At 44.1% G+C, this 21665-nt stretch overlaps 1 protein-coding gene across 7 annotated transcripts in view; it reads left to right on the top strand.

Annotated features, from left to right (window-relative positions):
- Positions 1–21665, top strand: part of Gmd (GDP-mannose 4,6 dehydratase) — a 177098-nt gene that overhangs the window by 141281 nt on the left and 14152 nt on the right. For all 7 annotated transcript variants that reach the window (XM_068386824.1, XM_068386820.1, XM_068386821.1 and 4 more), the window contains 3 exons: positions 7004–7236; positions 20760–20861; positions 21318–21431. In XM_068386824.1, the coding sequence (XP_068242925.1) occupies positions 7004–7236; positions 20760–20861; positions 21318–21431 (449 nt within the window). The remainder of the gene's footprint in view (positions 1–7003; positions 7237–20759; positions 20862–21317; positions 21432–21665) is intronic.

Raw genomic sequence — 21665 nt, forward strand, 5'->3', positions numbered from 1 at the left:
GAGCTAGGAGAAGTTCTTCTCACTCTTCTATGTTTTCCTCACCTCATGATCCCCTACCTTTTCCTACCCCTGTAGTGGCTACCCCCGAACCTACTGTGTGCCCTCCGCCTGATATGTCAACTGTTTTGCGTGCTATTCAGGCTTTAGGAGATAAAGTAGAATCAGTGGTAAGTGACCATAAGTCTCTGATGGCCGAGGTTAAAGAACTGAAGGTCAAGAGTGCAGTGGGTGGAAATAGTGCCAGTGCTGTGACGAGTGCTAGTGTCTGTGCAGTGCCAAGTGCTAGTGGTGCCAGTGTGGTGCGTGAGGATTTTTCTGTGCGAGCCAGTCGTCCTCCCAGTCCGGGACCTCTTGCAAGCTCCCATGCCCAGGGGAGAAGCAATGTCGAAGGGCTTAAGGGTTCGACAGGCCTTGTTAGGCGCACAGAACTATCCTCGGTGGTTGCGGGCGTGTCTTCCTTAGACCGTCACTCCCACCTGCAGACGATTGAGCCCGTCTTCTCGTCCGCTGATCTTCATGCAGGGAAGAAACGTTGGTCTCAGGTCTCGAGACCGCTGAAACGTAGAGTTCAGTCAGCGAGTGCTCAGCCAGGTTGCAGTCATTGGCTCAGCTCCGACTCGCCTCTGTCATCGATCGACAGTACTCCGCCCAAGAGGAGTAAGGTTCTGCCTATACAGACCCCGACTGTGACTTTACCTCAGTCTTTTATCGCTTCTGCCGACCCCAAGTGGACCCTGCTTCAGTCCATGCAAGTTCAGCTTTCAGACTTAATGCGTGAATGTCGGGCTGAGAGTGTTGCACCTCCTGCACTCCCTCCACCTGTTCTCGCTGCACCTGTGCTCAACCAGCCTGCACCTGCTCTGCCTGTGCTCTCCCAGCCTGCACCTGCTCCGCCTGCACCTGTTCTCGCTGCACCTGTGCTCGCCCAGCCTGCACCTGCTCCGCCTGTGCTCGCCCAGCCTGCACCTGCTCCGCCTGGTCGCAGCACCATCTGCCAGGCGTACGATATTGAACCACTTTCGGAGTTTGCTGTTCACAGTTTGGTTCAGCCTCAGCCTTCTTTAAGGCAATCTCTGCTTAGGGATCAGGAGAGTTACACTCTTCCTCCTCCTTCCCTTGTTGCTCCACCAGTGGTGCAACTCTCGGTTGGGGTACAACAACCTCTCCCCTCCGTGAGTCTGTCTGCTGCACCAGCGCTGCACCGAGTTCAACCCTCATCTAGGCAAGCTCATCTACACCATGCACTTGCGCCTCAGGAGCCTCAGCGTGCTAGAACTTTACATTGTTCTGCGCAGCCTCAACCCTCTCATGCTCCACTCATCTCTCAGGAACAGGAACGGACTACTCCGCCTCCGTCCTCCGCTCAGCTGGTGCAATCCTTGGGTGCAACTCTTGCTAGGAGTCAACCTCCTTCACCCTTGCACCTGCCTTCTGCTCCGACTGTTGTTCAACCTATGCAGTCTGAACCTCAGGTTCTCCCTCAAGTTGAGGAAACCTCTGTTGTTGTTCCTACCCGTTCTGACTCTGCGGTTCAGCATTCTGGTCCTTTTGCTTCGCTACCTTCTGCTGATGAAGTGTCGGATGATGAGGAGGCACATCTTGATCCCTCATCGGACGTGGAGGAATCTAAGCTTTCTCCATTGTCTGTTGATTTTAGAAAGGTCTTGGCTTTACTCAGGGAGCTTTACCCTGACCACTTCGTCTCTGCTGTTCCCCGCTCTCCTCCATCTGAGTTTTCGCTAGGCGTGCAGCAAGCTAAGTCGAGCTATACTAAGCTTGTCCTAGCTAGATCCTCCAAGAGGGCCTTAAGAACCTTAGGGGAGTGGCTTCAGTCTAAACAACACCTGGGCAAGACTTCCTTCATGTTCCCTCCAACGAAGCTCGCATCGAAAGGTTGCGTTTGGTATGCCACAGGGGAAGCACCAGGCTTGGGAGTTCCTGCCTCTGCCCAGGCTGACTTCTCAAGTCTGGTGGACTCGCCTAGGAGGACTGCGATGAGACGCTCGAAGGTTTGTTGGACCTTCTCAGACCTGGATCATCTTCTGAAAGGGTTGTTCAGAGCGTTCGAAATGTTCAATTTTCTCGACTGGTGCCTGGGAGCCCTCAGCAAGAAAACATCTTCTGCGGACAAAGACTCTGCCATGTTGATTATGTCCTGCATGGATAAGGCTATCAGGGATGGATCGGGTGAGCTAGCGTCGTTATTTGTATCAGGGGTGTTGAAGAAAAGAGAACAACTGTGTTCCTTCCTCTCAGCCAGCATTACACCGTGCCAGCGGTCACAGCTCCTTTTTGCTCCACTCTCAAAGTTCCTCTTTCCCGAGGAGCTAGTTAAGGACTTGTCGGCTGCCCTGATACAGAAGGACACGCACGATCTTGTAGCTTCATCGGCTCGTAAGTCTAAGGTTACCACCTCTGTCCCCAAGACTTATCGCTCTCCAGTGGCTGATACCCCGGCCACTAGGTTCATACCGCCCTTTCGTGGTAGAGCCCCCAGCCGAGGAAGCTCCCGTCCAGTCTCCCACAGGGGCAAGTCTAAGAAAGGACCCAGGACATCAAAGGGAAAGCACTGACTCTCAAATTCTCCAGACAACAGTAGGTGCCAGGCTCAAGATCTTCTGGCAAGCCTGGGAGAAGAGAGGTGCAGACGCACAGTCTGTCAGTTGGCTGAGGTACGGTTACAGGATTCCATTCTGCCTCAAACCGCCTCTGACCACATCGCCCATCAACCTCTCTCCCAACTACAAAGAAGAGGACAAGAGGCTAGCATTGCAACAGGAGGTGTCGCTACTTGTGCAGAAGAAGGCAGTGGTTATAGTCCGGGATCATCAATCCCCGGGCTTTTACAACCGTCTCTTTCTTGTGGCCAAAAAGACAGGAGGTTGGAGACCGGTGCTGGACGTCAGCTCTCTCAACGAGTATGTCACCAAGCAGACGTTCACTATGGAGACGACCAAGTCGGTCTTAGCAGCGGTCAGACAGGAGGACTGGATGGTCTCGTTGGACTTGAAAGATGCATACTTTCACGTTCCCATTCATCCAGACTCCCAACCTTTCCTGAGATTCGTTTTCGGAAAGGTTGTCTATCAGTTCCAAGCCCTGTGTTTTGGCCTAAGCACAGCTCCTATGGTCTTTACTCATCTGATGAGGAATGTAGCGAAATTCCTGCACTTATCGAACATCAGAGCCTCCCTCTACCTAGACGACTGGCTGTTGAGGGCCTCCACGAGTCGTCGTTGTCTGGAGAACCTCTCTTGGACTTTAGATCTAATCAGAGACCTAGGTCTATTAGTCAATTTAGAGAAATCTCAACTCATTCCCTCCCAATCCATTGTGTACCTGGGAATGGAGATTCAGAGTCGGGATTTTCGGGCTTTTCCATCGGCCCCCAGGATAAACCAAGCCCTACAGTGCATCATGAGCATGCTGAAGAGGAGCAATTGCTCAGTGAGACAGTGGATGAGTCTCACAGGGACCCTCTCATCTCTGGCCCTGTTTGTCGAGCTGGGGAGACTCCACCTCCGCCCTCTTCAATTCCATCTTGCAGCTCATTGGGACAAGGGCTCGACTCTAGAAGCAGTCTCTATCCCTATCAACCAAGAGATGAAGACCACTCTCCGGTGGTGGAAGCACAATCTTCTTCTCAAGGAGGGTCTATCATTGGCCATCCAGACCCCCCATCTTCATCTCTTCTCGGATGCATCGGACTCGGGCTGGGGTGCGACCTTGGACGGACGGGAATGCTCAGGAGTGTGGAACAAGGAACAAGGATTACTCCACATCAATTGCAAGGAACTGTTAGCAGTCCATCTTGCCCTGTTGAACTTCAAGTCCCTCCTGCTAGGCAAAGTGGTGGAGGTCAATTCAGACAACACCACAGCCTTGGCTTACATCTCCAAGCAAGGAGGGACCCATTCGAGGAGCCTTTACGAGATCGCAAGGGACCTCCTCATTTGGTCAAGAGGTCTAAACCTCACTCTGGTCACGAGGTTCATCCAGGGCGATATGAATGTTTCAGCGGATCGCCTCAGCAGAAGGAATCAGGTCATTCCCACGGAATGGACCCTCCACAAGAGTGTGTGCAACAGACTTTGGACGTTGTGGGGTCAACCTACCATAGACCTGTTTGCCACCTCCATCACCAAGAGACTTCCGCTTTATTGTTCCCCTGTTCCAGACCCTGCAGCGGTTCATGTAGATGCTTTTCTTCTGAACTGGTCCCATCTCGACCTGTACGCTTTCCCTCCGTTCAAGATTATAAACAAAGTTCTGCAGAAATTCGTCTCGCACGAAGGGACACGGCTGACGCTGGTTGCTCCCCTTTGGCCTGCAAGAGAATGGTACACAGAGGTACGTCAATGGCTAGTCGACTTCCCCAGGACTCTACCTCTAAGAGTGGACCTTCTACGTCAACCACACGTAGACAGGTTGCATCCAAACCTCCACGCTCTTCGACTGACTGCCTTCAGACTGTCGAAAGATTCGCTAGAGCTAGAGGCTTTTCGAAGGAGGCAGCCAGTGCGATTGCCAGAGCTAGAAGAATTTCCACTCGTAGAGTCTACCAGTCTAAGTGGGAGGTCTTCCGAAGCTGGTGTAGAGCCAATTCAATATCCTCTACCAATACCTCTGTGATCCAAATAGCTGACTTCCTTCTTCATCTTAGGAATGAGAGATCCCTTTCAACATCTACGATTAAAGGGTATAGGAGCATGTTGGCCTCAGTCCTCCGCCACAGGGGTTTGGACCTGTCTTCCAACAAGGACCTTCAAGACATTCTCAAGTCTTTTGAGACGTCTAAAGAACGTCGTCTTTCCACTCCAGGCTGGAATCTGGACGTAGTCTTAAGGTTCCTTATGACATCTAGGTTCGAACCTCTCCAGTCAGCTTCCTTCAAGGATCTTACCCTCAAGACTGCTTTTCTCGTTTGCCTTGCAACAGCTAAGAGAGTCAGTGAGGTTCATGCCTTCAGCAAGAACATTGGGTTCACAACCGAATCAGCTACATGTTCTTTTCAGCTTGGATTCCTAGCAAAGAACGAGCTTCCTTCACGTCCTTGGCCTAGATCGTTCGAAATACCTAGCCTTTCCAACATGGTAGGTAACGAACTAGAGAGAGTTCTTTGCCCTGTCAGAGCTCTCAAATATTATCTGAAGAGGTCTAAACCTATTCGAGGACAGTCAGAAGCCTTATGGTGTGCCATCAAGAAACCCTCGAGACCCATGTCCAAGAATGGGCTTTCGTACTATATAAGGCTTCTGATCAGAGAAGCACATTCTCACTTAAAGGAGGAAGACCTTGCATTGCTGAAGGTAAGGACCCACGAAGTAAGAGCTGTAGCTACTTCGTTGGCCTTTAATAAAAACCGTTCTCTGCAGAGCATTATGGATGCAACCTATTGGAGGAGCAAGTCAGTGTTTGCATCATTTTATCTGAAAGATGTCCAGTCTCTTTACGAGAACTGCTACACCCTGGGACCATTCGTAGCAGCGAGTGCAGTAGTAGGTGAGGGCTCAGCCACTACATTCCCATAATCCCATAACCTTTTTAACCTTTCTCTTGAATACTTTTGTTGTTGTTTTATGGTTGTTACGGTAGGCTAAGAAGCCTTCCGCATCCTTGGATTTGGCGGGTGGTCTATTCATTCTTGAGAAGCGCCTGGGTTAAAGGTTTGGTAGAGGTCCTTTAGTAGGGTTGCAACCCCTTGTACTTTGGCACCTTTGGGTTGATTCAGCCTCCAAGAGGAACGCTGCGCTCAGTAAGGAAGACGAACTTTAAATAAAAGGCAGAGTAACGGTTCTATTCGACTTCCTTACCAGGTACTTATTATTTCATTGTTATTTGAGATAACTGTTATATGAAATTTGGGGATACTTAGCTATCCTTTAATCATGTACACTGGTTTTCACCCACCTCCCTGGGTGTGAATCAGCTACATGATTATCGGGTAAGTTTAATATTGAAAAATGTTATTTTTATTAATAAAATAAATTTTTGAATATACTTACCCGATAATCATGATTTAATCGACCCTCCCTTTCCTCCCCAGAGAGAACCAGTGGACCGAGGAATAATTGAGGAGGTGTAAACAACAAATGATTGAGTACCTGGCCACAGGTGGCGCTGGTAAGTACACCCCCTTCTAGTATTGTGATAGCTGGCGTATCCCTCCATAGAATTCTGTCGGGCAACGGAGTTGACAGCTACATGATTATCGGGTAAGTATATTCAAAAATTTATTTTATTAATAAAAATAACATTTTTCTTGCTGGAACAAACTCTGCTACTAAGGAAGTTGGATGCTCTACTTGTAATGAATTCTTGTTTTGGTCTCCACAGTAGTGGTGGTAAATAGTTGAAGGTTAGTGTTCAGTGCAGTAAAGGGAATGTGGAGAAGCCCAAGGACTCTAGCAGGTTCTTCATTGTAACTGAACAATTTTGTGTTTGAGCGTATATTGTCCACCATTTGTTCATTTTACCTCTGAGTTATTGACTTTGTAGGTGCAGATATAGTTGGAGACCTTTGAGACTAAGATCATATTAATTTGCATAGGCCTTATCACTGTCATGTATCACAGGGATTTCATTGTATTACAGTAACTGTTCAGTATAAGAACATACTTTGGTATGTTCAGTTCTCTAACTGATTGATATAAGAACATACTTCGGTAGATATTCAGTTCTCTGTAAGCAAAAGGTTAAGGGAACCTCATTCATTTGAGGGTCCTAGTGTTTATAGGGAATAACATTGGGTAAGTGGCAAAGGCCTCATATGGCCTGTATCCACCAGACATAATAGCTGCTATGACAACTATACCATAGCAGATTTAAGAGGGTGCACATGTTATCCCAGTCCAGATTGATGGTGAGGTGATTATTTTGCTGATGGTAGCAGTGGCAACCATGTTGAAGAGCTTTATGATGGAGGTGGTTTAGCATCATTTCCACCAACCATTGAAGGGTTAGTGTCTCTTGTATTTATATTATTGCAACATTTCTTTTACAGGTGCAGCAAAACTGTATGCATATTGGATAGTCATCAATTACAGGGAAGCATACGGAATGTTTGCATGTAATGGCATTTTGTTCAATCACGAATCTCCAAGACGAGGTGAGACCTTCGTCACAAGAAAGATCACGCGATCAGTGGCCAAAATTCATCTTGGTTTCTTAGAATACTTTGAACTTGGTAACCTTGACTCCCAAAGAGATTGGGGTCATGCAAAGGATTATGTAGAGGTAAGTCACTCATGCGTAGTCCCTAATGTAGCTCTTTTATGTGATCCAACATCAATCTCTAAAATAAATACTTCTTTGTTCCTACTCATATTCAAACCCGCGACCTTTGATAGGATTATAACATCGTCAAAGCTGAAACTGACGTTATACATTTAACAAGGCAAACATTGTTGATTGCCAGGTGGCAGTTAAGACCATCTACACTAGAGGCAGAACAACCCTCACTTTGACTTCGGCCGCCACTGAGTACAAACGTACACTGCTGTGTTCACTCACTTGGTTAATGGATTACTAATTGCTTTCCCTTTTCTCTTTTCACATTATTAGTGGCTTTTTATGATGTTCACTTCACCCCAACAAAGAAGGTCGCTATATGAGCAAACCAAAGGTGGACTCCCTTATGCTTTGTGTTTTTGAAGGAGGCAAGATTGTTCACAGTCATCCCCCTGTGAGGAATGTAGGGAGTAGTTTCCTGTACAGTGGGCAGAATTTGAGAAGAAGTCCAAGATTGATTCATCGGCATCAAAGGGCACACCCAAACGGATGCAGAAGTTCTTTAGCTTCTTTTTCCCTTCTTCGGGAACAGAATCGGCTGTTACCCTATGGTTTCTTCCTAGGCTCCATCCTTTACTCATACTTTCCTGCCAACACCCACCGCCCAGAAAGTCCCAGCTGCTATTTAAGTGAGTTGTCATTGAGCCAGCAGGGACCTGGTCGCCTCTTCACTACCGACAAGTAACTGTCAGTTGTTAACATCTCGTTATAAGTTTTTAAATACCATATTTACAGCCTTGCTGTTATCGTTCTTTTATGTAAAGTATTATTATTATTATTATTATTATTATTATTATTATTATTATTATTACTAGCTAAGCTACAACCCTAGTTGGAAAAGCAAGATGCTATAAGCCCAAGGGCTCCAACAGGGAAAAATAGCCTAGTGAAGAAAGGAAATAAGGAAATAGATAAATGATATAAGAAGTAATGAAAAAGTAAAATAAAATATATTAAAAACAGTAACAACATTAAATCATACATTTTATATATAAACTATAAATGGACTTATGTAAGCCTGTTCAACATAAAAACTTTTGCTGCGAGTTTGAACTTTTGAAGTTTACTGATTCAACTACCAGATAAGGAAGATCATCCGATAACTTGGTCACAACTGGAATAAAACTTCTAGAGTACTGTGTAGTATTGCTAGAGTACTGTGTAGTATTGAGCCTCATGATGGAGAAGGCCGTACTGTTAGAATTAATTGCATAACTCTGAAAGACTTTCTCAATAAGGCAATTTTTTGTGCAATTGACGAAGACACAAACCTAATGTGTTTCTCAAAAGTAAATTTGCTGTCGAGAATCACACTAAAATTTTAAGAGACATACAAAGTTATAGAAATATTATCAATGCTGAGATCCTGATGTTGAGGAGCCTCGGTCCTTGACCTACTTACAATCATACTTTGAGTTTTCTTAGGATTCAACTTCATACCCCATAATTTGCACCATGCACTAACTTTAGCTAGATCTTTATTAAGGGATTCAGCAACCCCAGATCTACATTCAGGAGATGCAATTGATGCAAAGATAGTAGCATCATCTGCATATGCAACACGCTTGTTTTCTAGACCAAACCAAACGTTATGTAAATATAGTTTGAAAAGTAATGGGCCAAAAACACTACCCTGAGGAACACCAAATATCACATTCCTATTCTAACTATGGTTTTCATCAACAACCCTTTGCGATCTATTACTTAGAAATTCAATAAAGATGCTAAGAAATGACCCACCCACTCCCAACTGTCCAGGGCCTCATAATTAACACGGTCAAAGGCAGCACTAAAATCAAGACCGATCATAGAAACTTCCTGACCAAAATCAAGGGATTTCTGTACAGCATTGGGGATTTTAAGGGCATCACGTGCTCCAAGGCCTTTACGAAAACTAAATTACAAACTAGGGAACAGATGATTACCTTCAGCAAACCTATTAAGACGTTTTGCCAAAAGACGTTCAAAAACTTTAGATAATATTGGAGTTATGGAAATTGAGCAGTAATCAGTTAGACTTTAGCTAACACAAACACATTTACATAGTGGAGTAACATTACCAATTCCCCAACAAGGGCTAAAAAAAGTTCCTCTTCTTGCTAACTTGTGCAAAATAACAGATAACTTTGGACCTAACAAATCTGCATTCTTTATAAAAATCTAAGGCAAAATACCATTTGAGTCTACACCTCCATAACCATCAAGGTCCATTAAGAGAACTTTAATTTCATGAGATCAAAAAGCTAAACTAGTTAGTTTAGCCTCAGGAAAACAGAAATGAGGAAGTTCGAGTTTTTCATTTCTCTGCTTGCTGTCAAACACATCTGCCAAAAGGGTTGCCTTTTTCTTTGGACGGTGAGTGGCAGAGCCATCTGGTTTAAGTAAAGGAGGAACTGTTACATCTACATCAAAGAGTGCAAATTTAAGGGTAGTCCACCACTTATGCTCCTGGGTTGTACCAGAAATGGGCTCTTTTATGGTTAAATTGTATTCTTTTTCAGTTGAAGCATAACTCTCTGAGCAAACAGTCTAAGCTGAGTATAGTTATTCAAGGTCAAATCTGATCTATTACCCTTCCAAAGATGATAGGCCTCCTGCTTCTCCAAATAAGCACGTCTTCAATCATCGTTGAATCACGGATTGTCCTTCACTCTGTACTTTAGCACACGAGAAGGGATACGTCTATCAATTATGTTGACTAGATTCTCATTCAAAGGGACTACAGGATCAACACTACTATACAATAATGACCAATTCAAGCCCAAAATATCATGCAAAATGCCATTCCAGTGTGCTTGAGATTTCATATAAATCTTACATGAGTAAGATACATCAGGTACAGACTGCTCAGTCTTCACTACTAATGAAATCAAGGCATTCTCAGATGTCCCAACTGGAGAACCTACCTTGCATGTTATAACGCCAGGGGAGTCAGTGTATTAGAGTTCCAAGCAGTTACCAGAGCTGTGAGTAGCTTCACTTATGATTTCTCACAGCCTGATTCAGAGGCAAAGTCTAAAGCTCTCAAGCCATGGCGATCGGAAGGAGAAACAGAACTTAACCACTCCCTATGGTGAGCATTGAAATCACCAACAAAGATAAAAGAGGCCTTTCTGTCATCTTCTTTTATCTTAGCAATAATGGTAAGAAGACAAACGAAGATAGAATCATCCATGCCAGGATTCTGGTAGATTGAACACAAATACAGGAGAAGTTATTATGTCAGCCACAAACTTTTATTACCTGAATCTCATGACATCCACATTCATAGCAAGACTTAGAAGACGCAGGGTACTCGGTCCTAATATACACCACCATTTCCCTGGCACTAGGGATGACATCGCGTTTCAACATTATTGGCTTCTTAAAACCAGTTATAAGGAGTTCAGGTAGATGAGTGCCTCATATTAGAAACCAAAGTTTCTGAGCACAAAAGAATATTATACTGTCTGGACGCAACTGTAAGGTCTTGAATATTTGCATGAACACCACGAATATTGCAATACAGTGGACGACATTGACGAAATCTAGGACATACTGATCCCGGATTTCGCTCAATGTCTCCAGACAGTATAAGAATTAATGGTAATAATAAGGAAACATCATACTTAAAAGCTAAATTAACAAGAAGGATAACAGAAACAATATGTACAGAAATATAAATAAAGTGATTGATCAAACCCGTAGACTATAGAAAAAAAGTCTGAAAAATTGGTCAACATGGAGGAGCCGATACACCATGCAAGGCTAAATACCCTCCAGAATAGCCACTACAACTAAAGTGAGGACAGTAAGGATGGTTTTGAGAAGAAGTAGAATCGGATAAGGAAAAGACAACCTCTTGGAAACCACCAGGCATCCATGGCACTTCTATTAAACCTGCCCAACACACCATTTCAAAATAACAAGAGGAAGAAAAAATAAGAATAGAATAGTGTGCTCGAGTGGACCCTCAAGCGAAAGAACTCTAACCCAGGATAAGAAGCCAGACGAAGACCATGGTACAGAGGGTATGGCACTACCCAAGACTAGAGAACAATGGTTTGATTTTGGAGTGTCCTTTTAGAAGAGCTGCTTACCATAGCTAAAGAGTCTCCTCTACCCTTACCAAGAGGAAAGTAGCCACTGAACAATTACAGTACAGTAATTAGCCCCTTGAACGAAGAGGTAGTGTTTGGTAATTTTAGTGTTGTCAGGTGTATGAGGAAGGACGAGAATGTGTAAAGAATAGGCCAAACTATTCGGTATATGTGTAGGCAAAGAAATAATGGGCCATAACCAGAGAGAGGGATCCAATGCAATACTGTCTGGCCAGTCAAAGGATCCAATAACTCTGTAGTGGTAGTATCTCAATGGGTGGCAGGTTTGTATAGTTTGAAAAAATACAAATTACTTTTAAAATTTTTTCATATAATGAAAGAATTAAAAAGATTTATTCAGGATAAATTGATCACCAAAAATTGAGAAACAGACCAAATGTGGTTTTCAAAATTTGTAATCAAGAATCATGCCTAGAATTTTAAAGTTGTTTATAGTTAAAGAAACATTATCACTGCAAAGATTTGGGTTTTGTTATAGTTACAGAGGGAAAAAGCTTTAGTACTGAAAATGTTTTCTATAGAAAAATGTTCTTCAAAAATGACACTTATTTTCACTGCAAATAAATACTTAATTATCTAAGGAATAATAATCAGTTGGATTAGTGTGAGCAGGTCAGCATGTACCATTTGCCAGTGCATGGGAGTTTGATGATTTTCTTTTTATGCAAGTGCACGGCAGAGCAAAAACCATTAGATTTCGAAAAAATATCCCCATTCTTAAACGGTCTAATGGTTTTTCAGTTTATTTTCTGTTGAAATGTAGGGAATGTTTAGTGAAAGCACATTATTTGTTACATGAAAAACTATTTTTTCTGTTCAAAATTTTGTTCCATCCTTAACTATAATTTTACCAAGATTTGGATGTTAAGCCATTGTCCTCGACCTACTTGCAATTATACAGTACTTTGAATTTCATTAGGTTTCAATTTAATGTCCCATAATTTGCATCATGTACTGCTTGACATTTTGCATGTCATGAGTCATTCTCTGGGAAGGTTTTCCTCTTCTTTGATCTGGAGTTTTTGTCCTAAGATCCAGATTTTAGCCTTACATAACGGAAAAGTCAAGTCCCTTTCCATCTCTTCTTTACAAGTTGGTTCCAGGATGACTTGCTCCTCTGTCCTGTGGAGACAAGATGGCACTACTGAGAGACCACAGGACAAGAAGATATCCAAGAACATTCTTCTATCGTACACATCATCACACGTACTAATCCAATGAGATGACAAAAGAAATATCACAGTTCTAGTGCTCAAAGTCAGGGATATCAGATCTGTCCCAACCTTCGGGAAGAAACTGTTAGTGGCCCTAGTCCTAAAAGAAGGAGTCTGGTACTACAGGCCACCTTTGCTGCCCACTACCTACAGGAGTTTATTCACAGTTGCCACAGTCCTTCAATACTTTTGGTGCAATCCTAGCTCATAGAAACATCTCGTCCAAGATAGCAATTATGATGTAAACCTAGGAGGAGCGATAGAATATCTGGCTTTTCTACTCTTCTTTTCCCCACCTTGGGGTGCAGTATTCGTTCTGCTATATGTTGGACTGGGCGCTAGTTGTATTTAAGCTTCACGACCAAGTACAGTACTTGTTCTTACAGATAAAATTGCTATCAAATAATGTACCCTCGGAGGATGGAAGTAATGTTTGCATACCCATTTCTCATGATGAGTATGCATTCAGACTACATATCCTTTTAGATACAGGATCTTCCGCAACCACATACCATTCTCATGATTATGAACTTCCCTAACATCATTGTTATCTACATGATCAGGTAGTTGGTAGGTTGACAGGAGTCATCATTTTTGCTTCTTCTCAGGACTGAAGTGTATTGGAATTTTTATGTTAGTAACCAGCCAGTTTGATTAGAAGGACTTCCTTCCTCCTGAGGATGAGTCTCCTATAAAGGACAATAATTTATATTAATGTAGGATTAAATCGCAAATTTTGTAAGTAATTTGTATTTTTCCCAACCATGTAAACCTAAGTCCTTTAAGTGACAAGGCCTGCTTCAACCAACCTACAAGTCTAGGTTAAAGGTCGAAGTGAGAGATGCTCCACCCAACAGGCCACTGTTTACCTTGTTAAAATTTTAAACTGACATTCTAGCTTCACTGATGTCATACTCCTATAAAAGAACTCAGATTTGTATAATTAAGAAAAATACAAATGACTTTAAAACATTACGATATTTCCCGGGATTGTTTTTTTCCCTATATTTGTAAGGATGATTTTCAATCTGATTTTATTATAAGAAAGAGCATACAGTAAATCAAGAGAAGATAAAGTGGGAAAGTATGAGGGAAAGAGTTAACAGAAATATAATGCATTTTAGATTGCAATACCCAAGTTTCACTCTTAAAAAAAAGCTTGAAATCATTCAAGGAAACAATAAATTAGTAGAGGTTTGGAATAACTTGTGATTGCAGTACTGTAAAATATTCTACAGATTTAGTATTTGCTGTTCACTGTTGAACTCAAAATGACATTTTTTCTTCCTCTCAAGTATTTTACAATATCCATCAGACTCCTCCTTCCCATTTTTTACTCTGGAAATCACAGTTTTCAATATTAAACTTAGCCGGTGATTATATAAGCTGCAGCTCTGCTGCTCGACAGAATACTCTACGTTCAAAATCCGCCAGCGATCGCTATGCAGGTAGGGGGTGTACTTCAACAGCGCCATCTGTCGTGCAGGTACTCAGTACTCAATGTAAACACAGAACTCAATTTTCTCTCTGTCGTGCCACCGGCAAGACCTACTAAATTCGCTGTTGCTAACTGGATTGGTTTTCACAACTTTTTGGTGAAGTACACGTTTCTAGTTTTGAGCTTTCGCTTTGCAGGCTTTATCTTCAATACATCCTTGCATTCTTTTGTTGATATCGGATTATTTGTTGATGACTTTGGATAGTTTTTGAATTCCCTTTTGACTAATTCAAAATGGCTGACCCTTCTCAAGTCCCTAAATTCAGGAAGTGTAATGCTAGGGACTGTTCAAGGCGTGTTCCGAAGGCCTCTATCGATCCTCACACCGTTTGTTCCAATTGTCGGGATAAAACCTGTCAATTGGAAGATCGATGTGAGGAATGCGTTGGGCTTTCGGAATTTGATTTTATCGAATTCCAGAAATATACACGTAGGCTAGAGAGAGATAGAGTCAGGAGAAGTTCATCTCGCTCCGTTGAATTTTCCTCTCCTCATGCCCCACAACCTATTCCTTCCCCTGTAGTGGTTGCTCCTGATCCCCCTTCTAGCACTCAAGAACCTTCGATTGCAGATATGATGCGTGCCATCCAAGCTCTGGGTGAGAGAGTCGAGTCCTTGGCTAGTGACCGTAACCAGCTCATGGCAGACGTCAAGGAGCTGAAGTGTAAGAGTGCAGTGGGTAGTGATAAAGTGAGTGGTAGTGTTGTGGATAGTGTTGCGCTTGAGGGTTCGTCTGTTCGTGCCTGTCGTCCTCCCAGTCCGGGACCTCTTGCAAGCTCCCAAGCCCAGGGGAGAAGCAATGTCGTACGACCAAAGGGTTCGAGAGGCTTTAATCAGCGAACAGACGTTCCCTCCGTGGTTTCGGGCGTATCTACCCAAGATCGCCCCACCCACACAAAGACGAGAGAGCCCATTTATTCCTCGTCTGCGGAAGAGGTTTCTCGTAAGAAACCATGGACCAAGGTCTCGCGGCCTCTTAAGCGCAAGTCGGTCCCTTCCGCGCAAGTCCAACGGCCCAGTTGTAGCCACTGGGTCAGTTCGGACTCGCTGCAGTCTTCCGACGACTGCTCACCTCCTAAGAGAGGCAAAGCGGTACCGCATCAGGCAGTAACACCGTCTGTTGCCGCACCTGCTCCTGTAGACCCTAAGTGGTCTTTGCTGCAGACCATGCAGTCTCAGTTAACGTCATTGATGCAGGACTTACGTGCAGAGAAGGTTGACGCTGCACCAACCTCTAGCCTACAACCACCCACGGTTGTGCGTCCGGTGGACGCTGAGGCGACCTTCTGCCGCACTCCAGCTGAGAGAGTCCCGCCACCCATGCGTTCCAGTGTACCCTGCCAGCCGCATGTTGACGTTCAGCGACGCACGGAACCTTCCGTTGACGTTCGCGAGGTACAACAACAGTCTAAGTTGTTTTGTTTTGATGCGGTGCGTCAACCTCCGCAACCCAGTGTGGTTACCTCTACTCGCCCACATCAGACTAGACAGTCTGGAGTAGACGCTTTGCGTCCCCGCGCTGCTATGGTTGTTGCCAGTTCACAGACTGGGCAACAGTTCCATGACGTTGCGTCCGGTTCAGTCACGCGTGCACCCGTACTGCCGGACTCAGCTGACCAGCCGATTCCTACTCCTTTGCCGCTTCCTCCTCAATTCTCAGATGATGGACTCTCTGATGATGACGACGCTGCACACATTGACGACCCACATACGGATATTGACGAACCCAAGACCACGCAACCCTCTTTGGACTTTAGAAAAGTTCTTGCTCTGTTCAAAGAGATGTATCCTGATCAGTTTGTGTCTGCGGCTCCACGCTCTCCTCCGTCAGAGTTTTCTTTAGGCACGCAGTCATCCGTGCCTGCCTTTACGAAACTCGTCCTCGCCCGCTCGTCCAAGAGAGCTTTACGAGTTTTAGGGGATTGGATGCAGTCCAAAAAGAACCTAGGGAAGACAGCATTTACGTTTCCCCCTGCGAAACTCTCTTCCAGATCGAGCGTCTGGTATGCCACGGGAGAAGTTCTCGGCTTGGGAGTTCCTGCCTCTGCCCAGGGCGACTTCTCAAGTCTAGTAGACTCTCCCCGCAGGCTAGCCATGAGACGCTCTAAGATATGTTGGTCTCCTTCGGACCTAGACCATCTGTTGAAAGGAGTGTTTAGAGCCTTCGAGGTCTTTAACTTTTTGGACTGGTGTCTGGGAGCTTTGAGCAGGAAGATCTCCCCGTCTGACAAGGAATCTTCCTTGCTCATAATGTCCTGCATGGACAAGGCCATACGTGACGGATCTAGTGAGCTTGCGGCTTCGTTCGTATCCGGGGTCCTCAAGAAACGGGAGAACCTTTGCTCTTTCCTGTCAGCTGGAGTAACACCGTGTCAGAGATCGGAACTTCTTTTTGCTCCTCTCTCAAAGTGCCTTTTCCCAGAGGACTTGATAAAGGAGATTGCTGCCTCCTTGATTCAGAAGGACACCCATGACCTGGTTGCGTCCTCTGCCCGCAAAGCCACCCCTTTGCCTACCCTGTCAAGACCCAGGATGGACACTCCAGCGTCCAGATTCATTCCGCCCTTTCGTGGCAGAGCCTCCAGCAGAGGAGCTGCTCGTGCCGAAGGGAGACGTGGGAAGAAGAAAGGTACCAAGTCCTTTAAAGGCAGAGTCTGACTGCCACCTTCTTCAGACAGCAGTGGGAGCCAGACTCAAGAACTTCTGGCAGACCTGGGAGAGAAGAGGCGCAGATGTACAATCTGTGAAGTTGCTCAGAGAAGGGTACAAGATCCCGTTTGTACGCAAACCCCCTCTAGCAACGTCTCCCATCGATCTCTCTCCCAGGTACAGAGAGGAAGACAAGAGACGAGCTTTGAAGCAGGAGGTGTCTCTCTTACTAGAAAAGGGAGCGGTAGTCAAAGTCCGGGACCATCAATCCCCGGGCTTCTACAACCGTCTCTTCTTAGTGGTAAAGAAGACAGGAGGGTGGAGGCCGGTGCTAGACGTCAGTGCGCTGAATGTCTTTGTCACAAAGCAGACGTTCGCCATAGAGACCACAAAGTCCGTTCTAGCAGCGGTCAGGAAGGAAGACTGGATGGTCTCTTTAGACCTAAGGGACGCATACTTTCACGTCCCCATCCACCCAGAATCCCAACCTTTTCTGAGATTCGTTTACGAAAAGGTTGTCTACCAATTTCAAGCCCTGTGCTTTGGCCTAAGCACAGCTCCTCTTGTGTTTACGAGGCTGATGAGGAATATTGCCAAATTCCTGCATTTAGCGGATATCAGAGCCTCCCTCTATTTGGACGACTGGCTTCTAAGAGCTTCTTCCAGTCGTCGCTGTCTGGAGAATCTAAAATGGACTCTAGATCTGATCAAGGAATTGGGTCTCCTGGTCAATATGGAAAAGTCCCAACTGGTCCCATCCCAAACTATGGTGTATTTAGGGATGGAGATTCACAGTTAAGCTTTTCGGGCTTTTCCGTCGGCCCCCAGAACAAGTCAAGCCCAGGTATGCATCCAGAACATGCTAAAGAAGGAACGATGTTCAGTCAGACAGTGGATAAGTCTGATAGGGACGCTTTCATCCCTGGAACAGTTCGTTTCGTTAGGGAGACTACACCTCCGTCCCCTTCAATTTCACCTAGCTGTTTACTGGAAAAAGGACAAGACGCTAGAAGCGGTCTCGATCCCCATTTCCGAGAAGATGAAGTCGTCCCTGACTTGGTGGAAGGACAGTATCAACCTCAGAGAGGGTCTGCCCCTGGCTGTTCAGACCCCCAACCACGTTCTCTTCTCGGACGCATCGGACACGGGCTGGGGTGCGACATTAGACGGTCGGGAATGCTCGGGAACTTGGAACTCGAATAAAAAACCGTTACATATCAACTGCAAGGAGCTACTGGCAGTTCATCTGGCCTTGAAAAGCTTCAAGTCCCTCCTTCAAGGCAAAGTGGTGGAGGTGAACTCGGACAACACCACGGCCTTGGCGTACATCTCCAAGCAAGGAGGGACCCATTCTATGACGTTGTACGAGATCGCAAGGGACCTCCTCACCTGGTCAAAAGATCTAAACCTTTCTCTAGTAACGAGGTTCATCCAAGGCAACTTGAATGTCATGGCAGATTGCCTCAGTCGGAGGGGTCAAATCATTACAACAGAATGGACCCTACACAAGGATGTGTGCAAGAGACTGTGGGCCACATGGGGCCAGCCTACCATAGATCTCTTCGCAACCTCGATGACCAAGAGGCTCCCAATATATTGCTCACCAATCCCGGACCCAGCAGCAGTTCATATAGATGTCTTTCTACTGGATTGGTCACATCTAGACCTTTATGCATTCCCCCCGTTCAAGATTGTCAACAAGGTACTGCAGAAGTTTGCCTCTCACGAAGGGACAAGGTTGACGTTAGTTGCTCCCCTCTGGCCCGCGAGAGAATGGTTCACCGAGGTACTTCAATGGCTGGTGGACGTTCCCAGAACTCTTCCTCTAAGAGTGGACCTTCTACGTCAGCCACACGTAAAGAAGGTACACCCAGGCCTCCACGCTCTTCGTCTGACTGCCTTCAGACTATCGAAAGACTCTCTAGAGCTAGAGGCTTTTCGAAGGAGGCAGCCAGGGCGATTGCTAGAGCAAGGAGGACATCCACTCTTAGAGTCTACCAGTCGAAGTGGGAAGTTTTCCGAAACTGGTGCAAGTCAGTATCAGTATCCTCGACCAGTACCTCTGTAACCCAAATAGCTGACTTCCTATTATACCTGAGGAAAGAAAGATCTCTTTCAGCTCCCACTATCAAAGGTTACAGAAGCATGTTGGCATCAGTCTTCCGTCACAGAGGCTTAGATCTTTCCAACAACAAAGATCTACAGGACCTCCTTAAGTCTTTTGAGACCACGAAGGAGCGTCGTTTGGCTACACCTGGTTGGAATTTAGACGTGGTACTAAGATTCCTTATGTCAGAAAGGTTCGAGCCACTACAATCAGCCTCCTTTAAAGATCTCACTTTAAAGACTCTTTTCCTGGTTTGCTTAGCCACAGCTAAAAGAGTCAGTTAGATTCACGCCTTCAGCAGGAACATCGGATTTTCATCTGAAACGGCTACATGTTCTTTACAGCTTGGTTTTCTAGCCAAAAACGAGCTACCTTCTCGTCCTTGGCCGAAATCGTTCGATATTCCAAGCCTTTCAAATATGGTTGGAAATGAACTAGAAAGAGTCTTATGCCCTGTTAGAGCTCTTAAGTTCTATTTAAGACGAACTAAACCTTTACGAGGACAGTCAGAAGCTTTATGGTGTTCTATTAAGAAACCTTCTTTGCCTATGTCAAAGAATGCAGTATCCTATTATATCAGACTGTTGATACGAGAAGCTCATTCCCATCTGAGTGAGGAAGACCAAGCTTTGCTGAAGGTAAGGACGCATGAAGTTAGAGCTGTCGCAACTTCAGTGGCCTTTAAACAAAATAGATCTCTGCGAAGTATAATGGACGCAACCTATTGGAGAAGCAAGTCAGTGTTCGCGTCTTTTTACCTTAAAGATGTCCAGTCTCTTTACGAGAACTGCTACACCCTGGGACCATTCGTAGCAGCGAGTGCAGTAGTGGGTGAGGGCTCAACCACTACATTCCCCTAATTCCATAACCTTTTTTTAATCTTTCTCTTGAAATGTTTTTTATTGTTGTTTTTGGGTTGTCCGGAAGGCTAAGAAGCCTTTCGCATCCTGGTTGATTTGGCGGGTGGTCAAATTCTTTTCTTGAGAAGCGCCTAGATTAGAGGTTTTGATGAGGTCCTGTAGTATGGGTTGCAACCCTTGATACTTCAGCTCCTAGGAGTCGCTCAGCATCCTAAGAGGATCGCGAGGCTCAGTAAGGAAGACGTACTTAAAAAGGCAGAGTAATTGTTCAAGTCGACTTCCTTACCAGGTACTTATTTATTTTATGTTTGTTATTTTGAATAACTGCTAAAATGAAATACAAAATCCTTAGCTCATAATAATGTAAACAATTAATGCTGGTCTCTACCCACCCCCCTGGGTGTGAATCAGCTTATATAATCACCGGCTAAGTTTAATATTGAAAAATGTTATTTTTATAATAAAATAAATTTTTGAATATACTTACCCGGTGATTATATATTAAAGAACCCTCCCTTCCTCCCCAATAGAGACCCAGTGGACCGAGGAGAAAATTGAGTTCTGTGTTTACATTGAGTATTGAGTACCTGCACGACAGATGGCGCTGTTGAAGTACACCCCCTACCTGCATAGCGATCGCTGGCGGATTTTGAACGTAGAGTTTTCTGTCGAGCAGCAGAGCTGCAGCTTATATAATCACCGGGTAAGTATATTCAAAAATTTATTTTATTATAAAAATAACATTTTTCAGACTAAAAGTTTCTATTGGTGAACCATACTTCTTTTCTCCTTTTGTTGAGCTCTGATTTCTTTCACTTCATATGTTCTTCCTGGTGCAAGTTTTCTACTATTTTGCTTTCATGAAATATATTTCTCCTTACATCAATTTTCTATTAAATTTTCCAGAGTAACTTAACCTTGTAAGTATTTGTACAGAAATATTTTTAGTAGTTGAGAATTATTTCACAAGTCTGTACAACAAGCAAAATATTACTGTGCACTCAATATACTACACAGAGTTTTATCTTTCTTTGTCTTTAGGGTATGTGGCAGATGCTCCAGCTAGATGAACCTGAAGACTTTGTGTTAGCAACGGGAGAAGTTCATTCCGTTAAGGAATTTGTTGAGGCAGCTTTCAAAGAAGTAAATGCTTATTTACTTAACTATATTATTTGGAGTATAACTTTACTAATTATTTTCAGTAGCCAAGTTAAAACAATTTTAAGATGTGTTTGTTATTTTTCATCTAAACTCCATTCTTGGCATATGGAGGTTCTTTCAGTTACATTTGTTGTTGTAATAATAATCAGTTATGTCATGAAATGAGATGAATAATGGAATAGCTGTGTTAATATATACATACATACGTATACCAAGGCACTACCCAATTTTAGGGGGTAGCCGACATCAAACAAATGAAACAAAACAGGGGACGTCTCCTCTCTATGTTCCTGATAATTTGAAGAGAAATAATTTCTGTTACAGTAGTTCTGTGTAAAATTCCGATATAAAATATTATTTCTATTGTACAATATATTATATCAAGATCTTTGCCTTAAAGATTGACAAAATTCTTACTAAAATTGCTTTTATTTTCAGATTGGAAGAGGGATATACTGGGAAGGATCAGGTGTTGATGAAGTGGGGAAGGAAAAGGGATCAGACATTGTCCGTGTCAAAGTTAATCCTAAGTTTTATCGACCTGCTGAAGTAGTAAGTAGAGTATTTGGCAAGCTTATTACATTATTGACTTTCCTGTCTAATTTACTTCATTTTGTTTATATGAGTACATTACAGTATATGAATATCTATCTTAAGTTTATTTTTATTAAGATAAGGACTTGTGGTTATTTTAAGCTTCAAAAAGTCAATTTTTGAGAAAAGTATCAGTTATTAAAAAAAATTTTGAGATCCAAGTAGTGTTGTTAGATTAACAGTTTTAAAAGA

The sequence above is a fragment of the Palaemon carinicauda genome, chromosome 14, assembly GCF_036898095.1.
Source record: "Palaemon carinicauda isolate YSFRI2023 chromosome 14, ASM3689809v2, whole genome shotgun sequence".
Taxonomy (NCBI): Eukaryota; Metazoa; Arthropoda; class Malacostraca; order Decapoda; family Palaemonidae; genus Palaemon; species Palaemon carinicauda.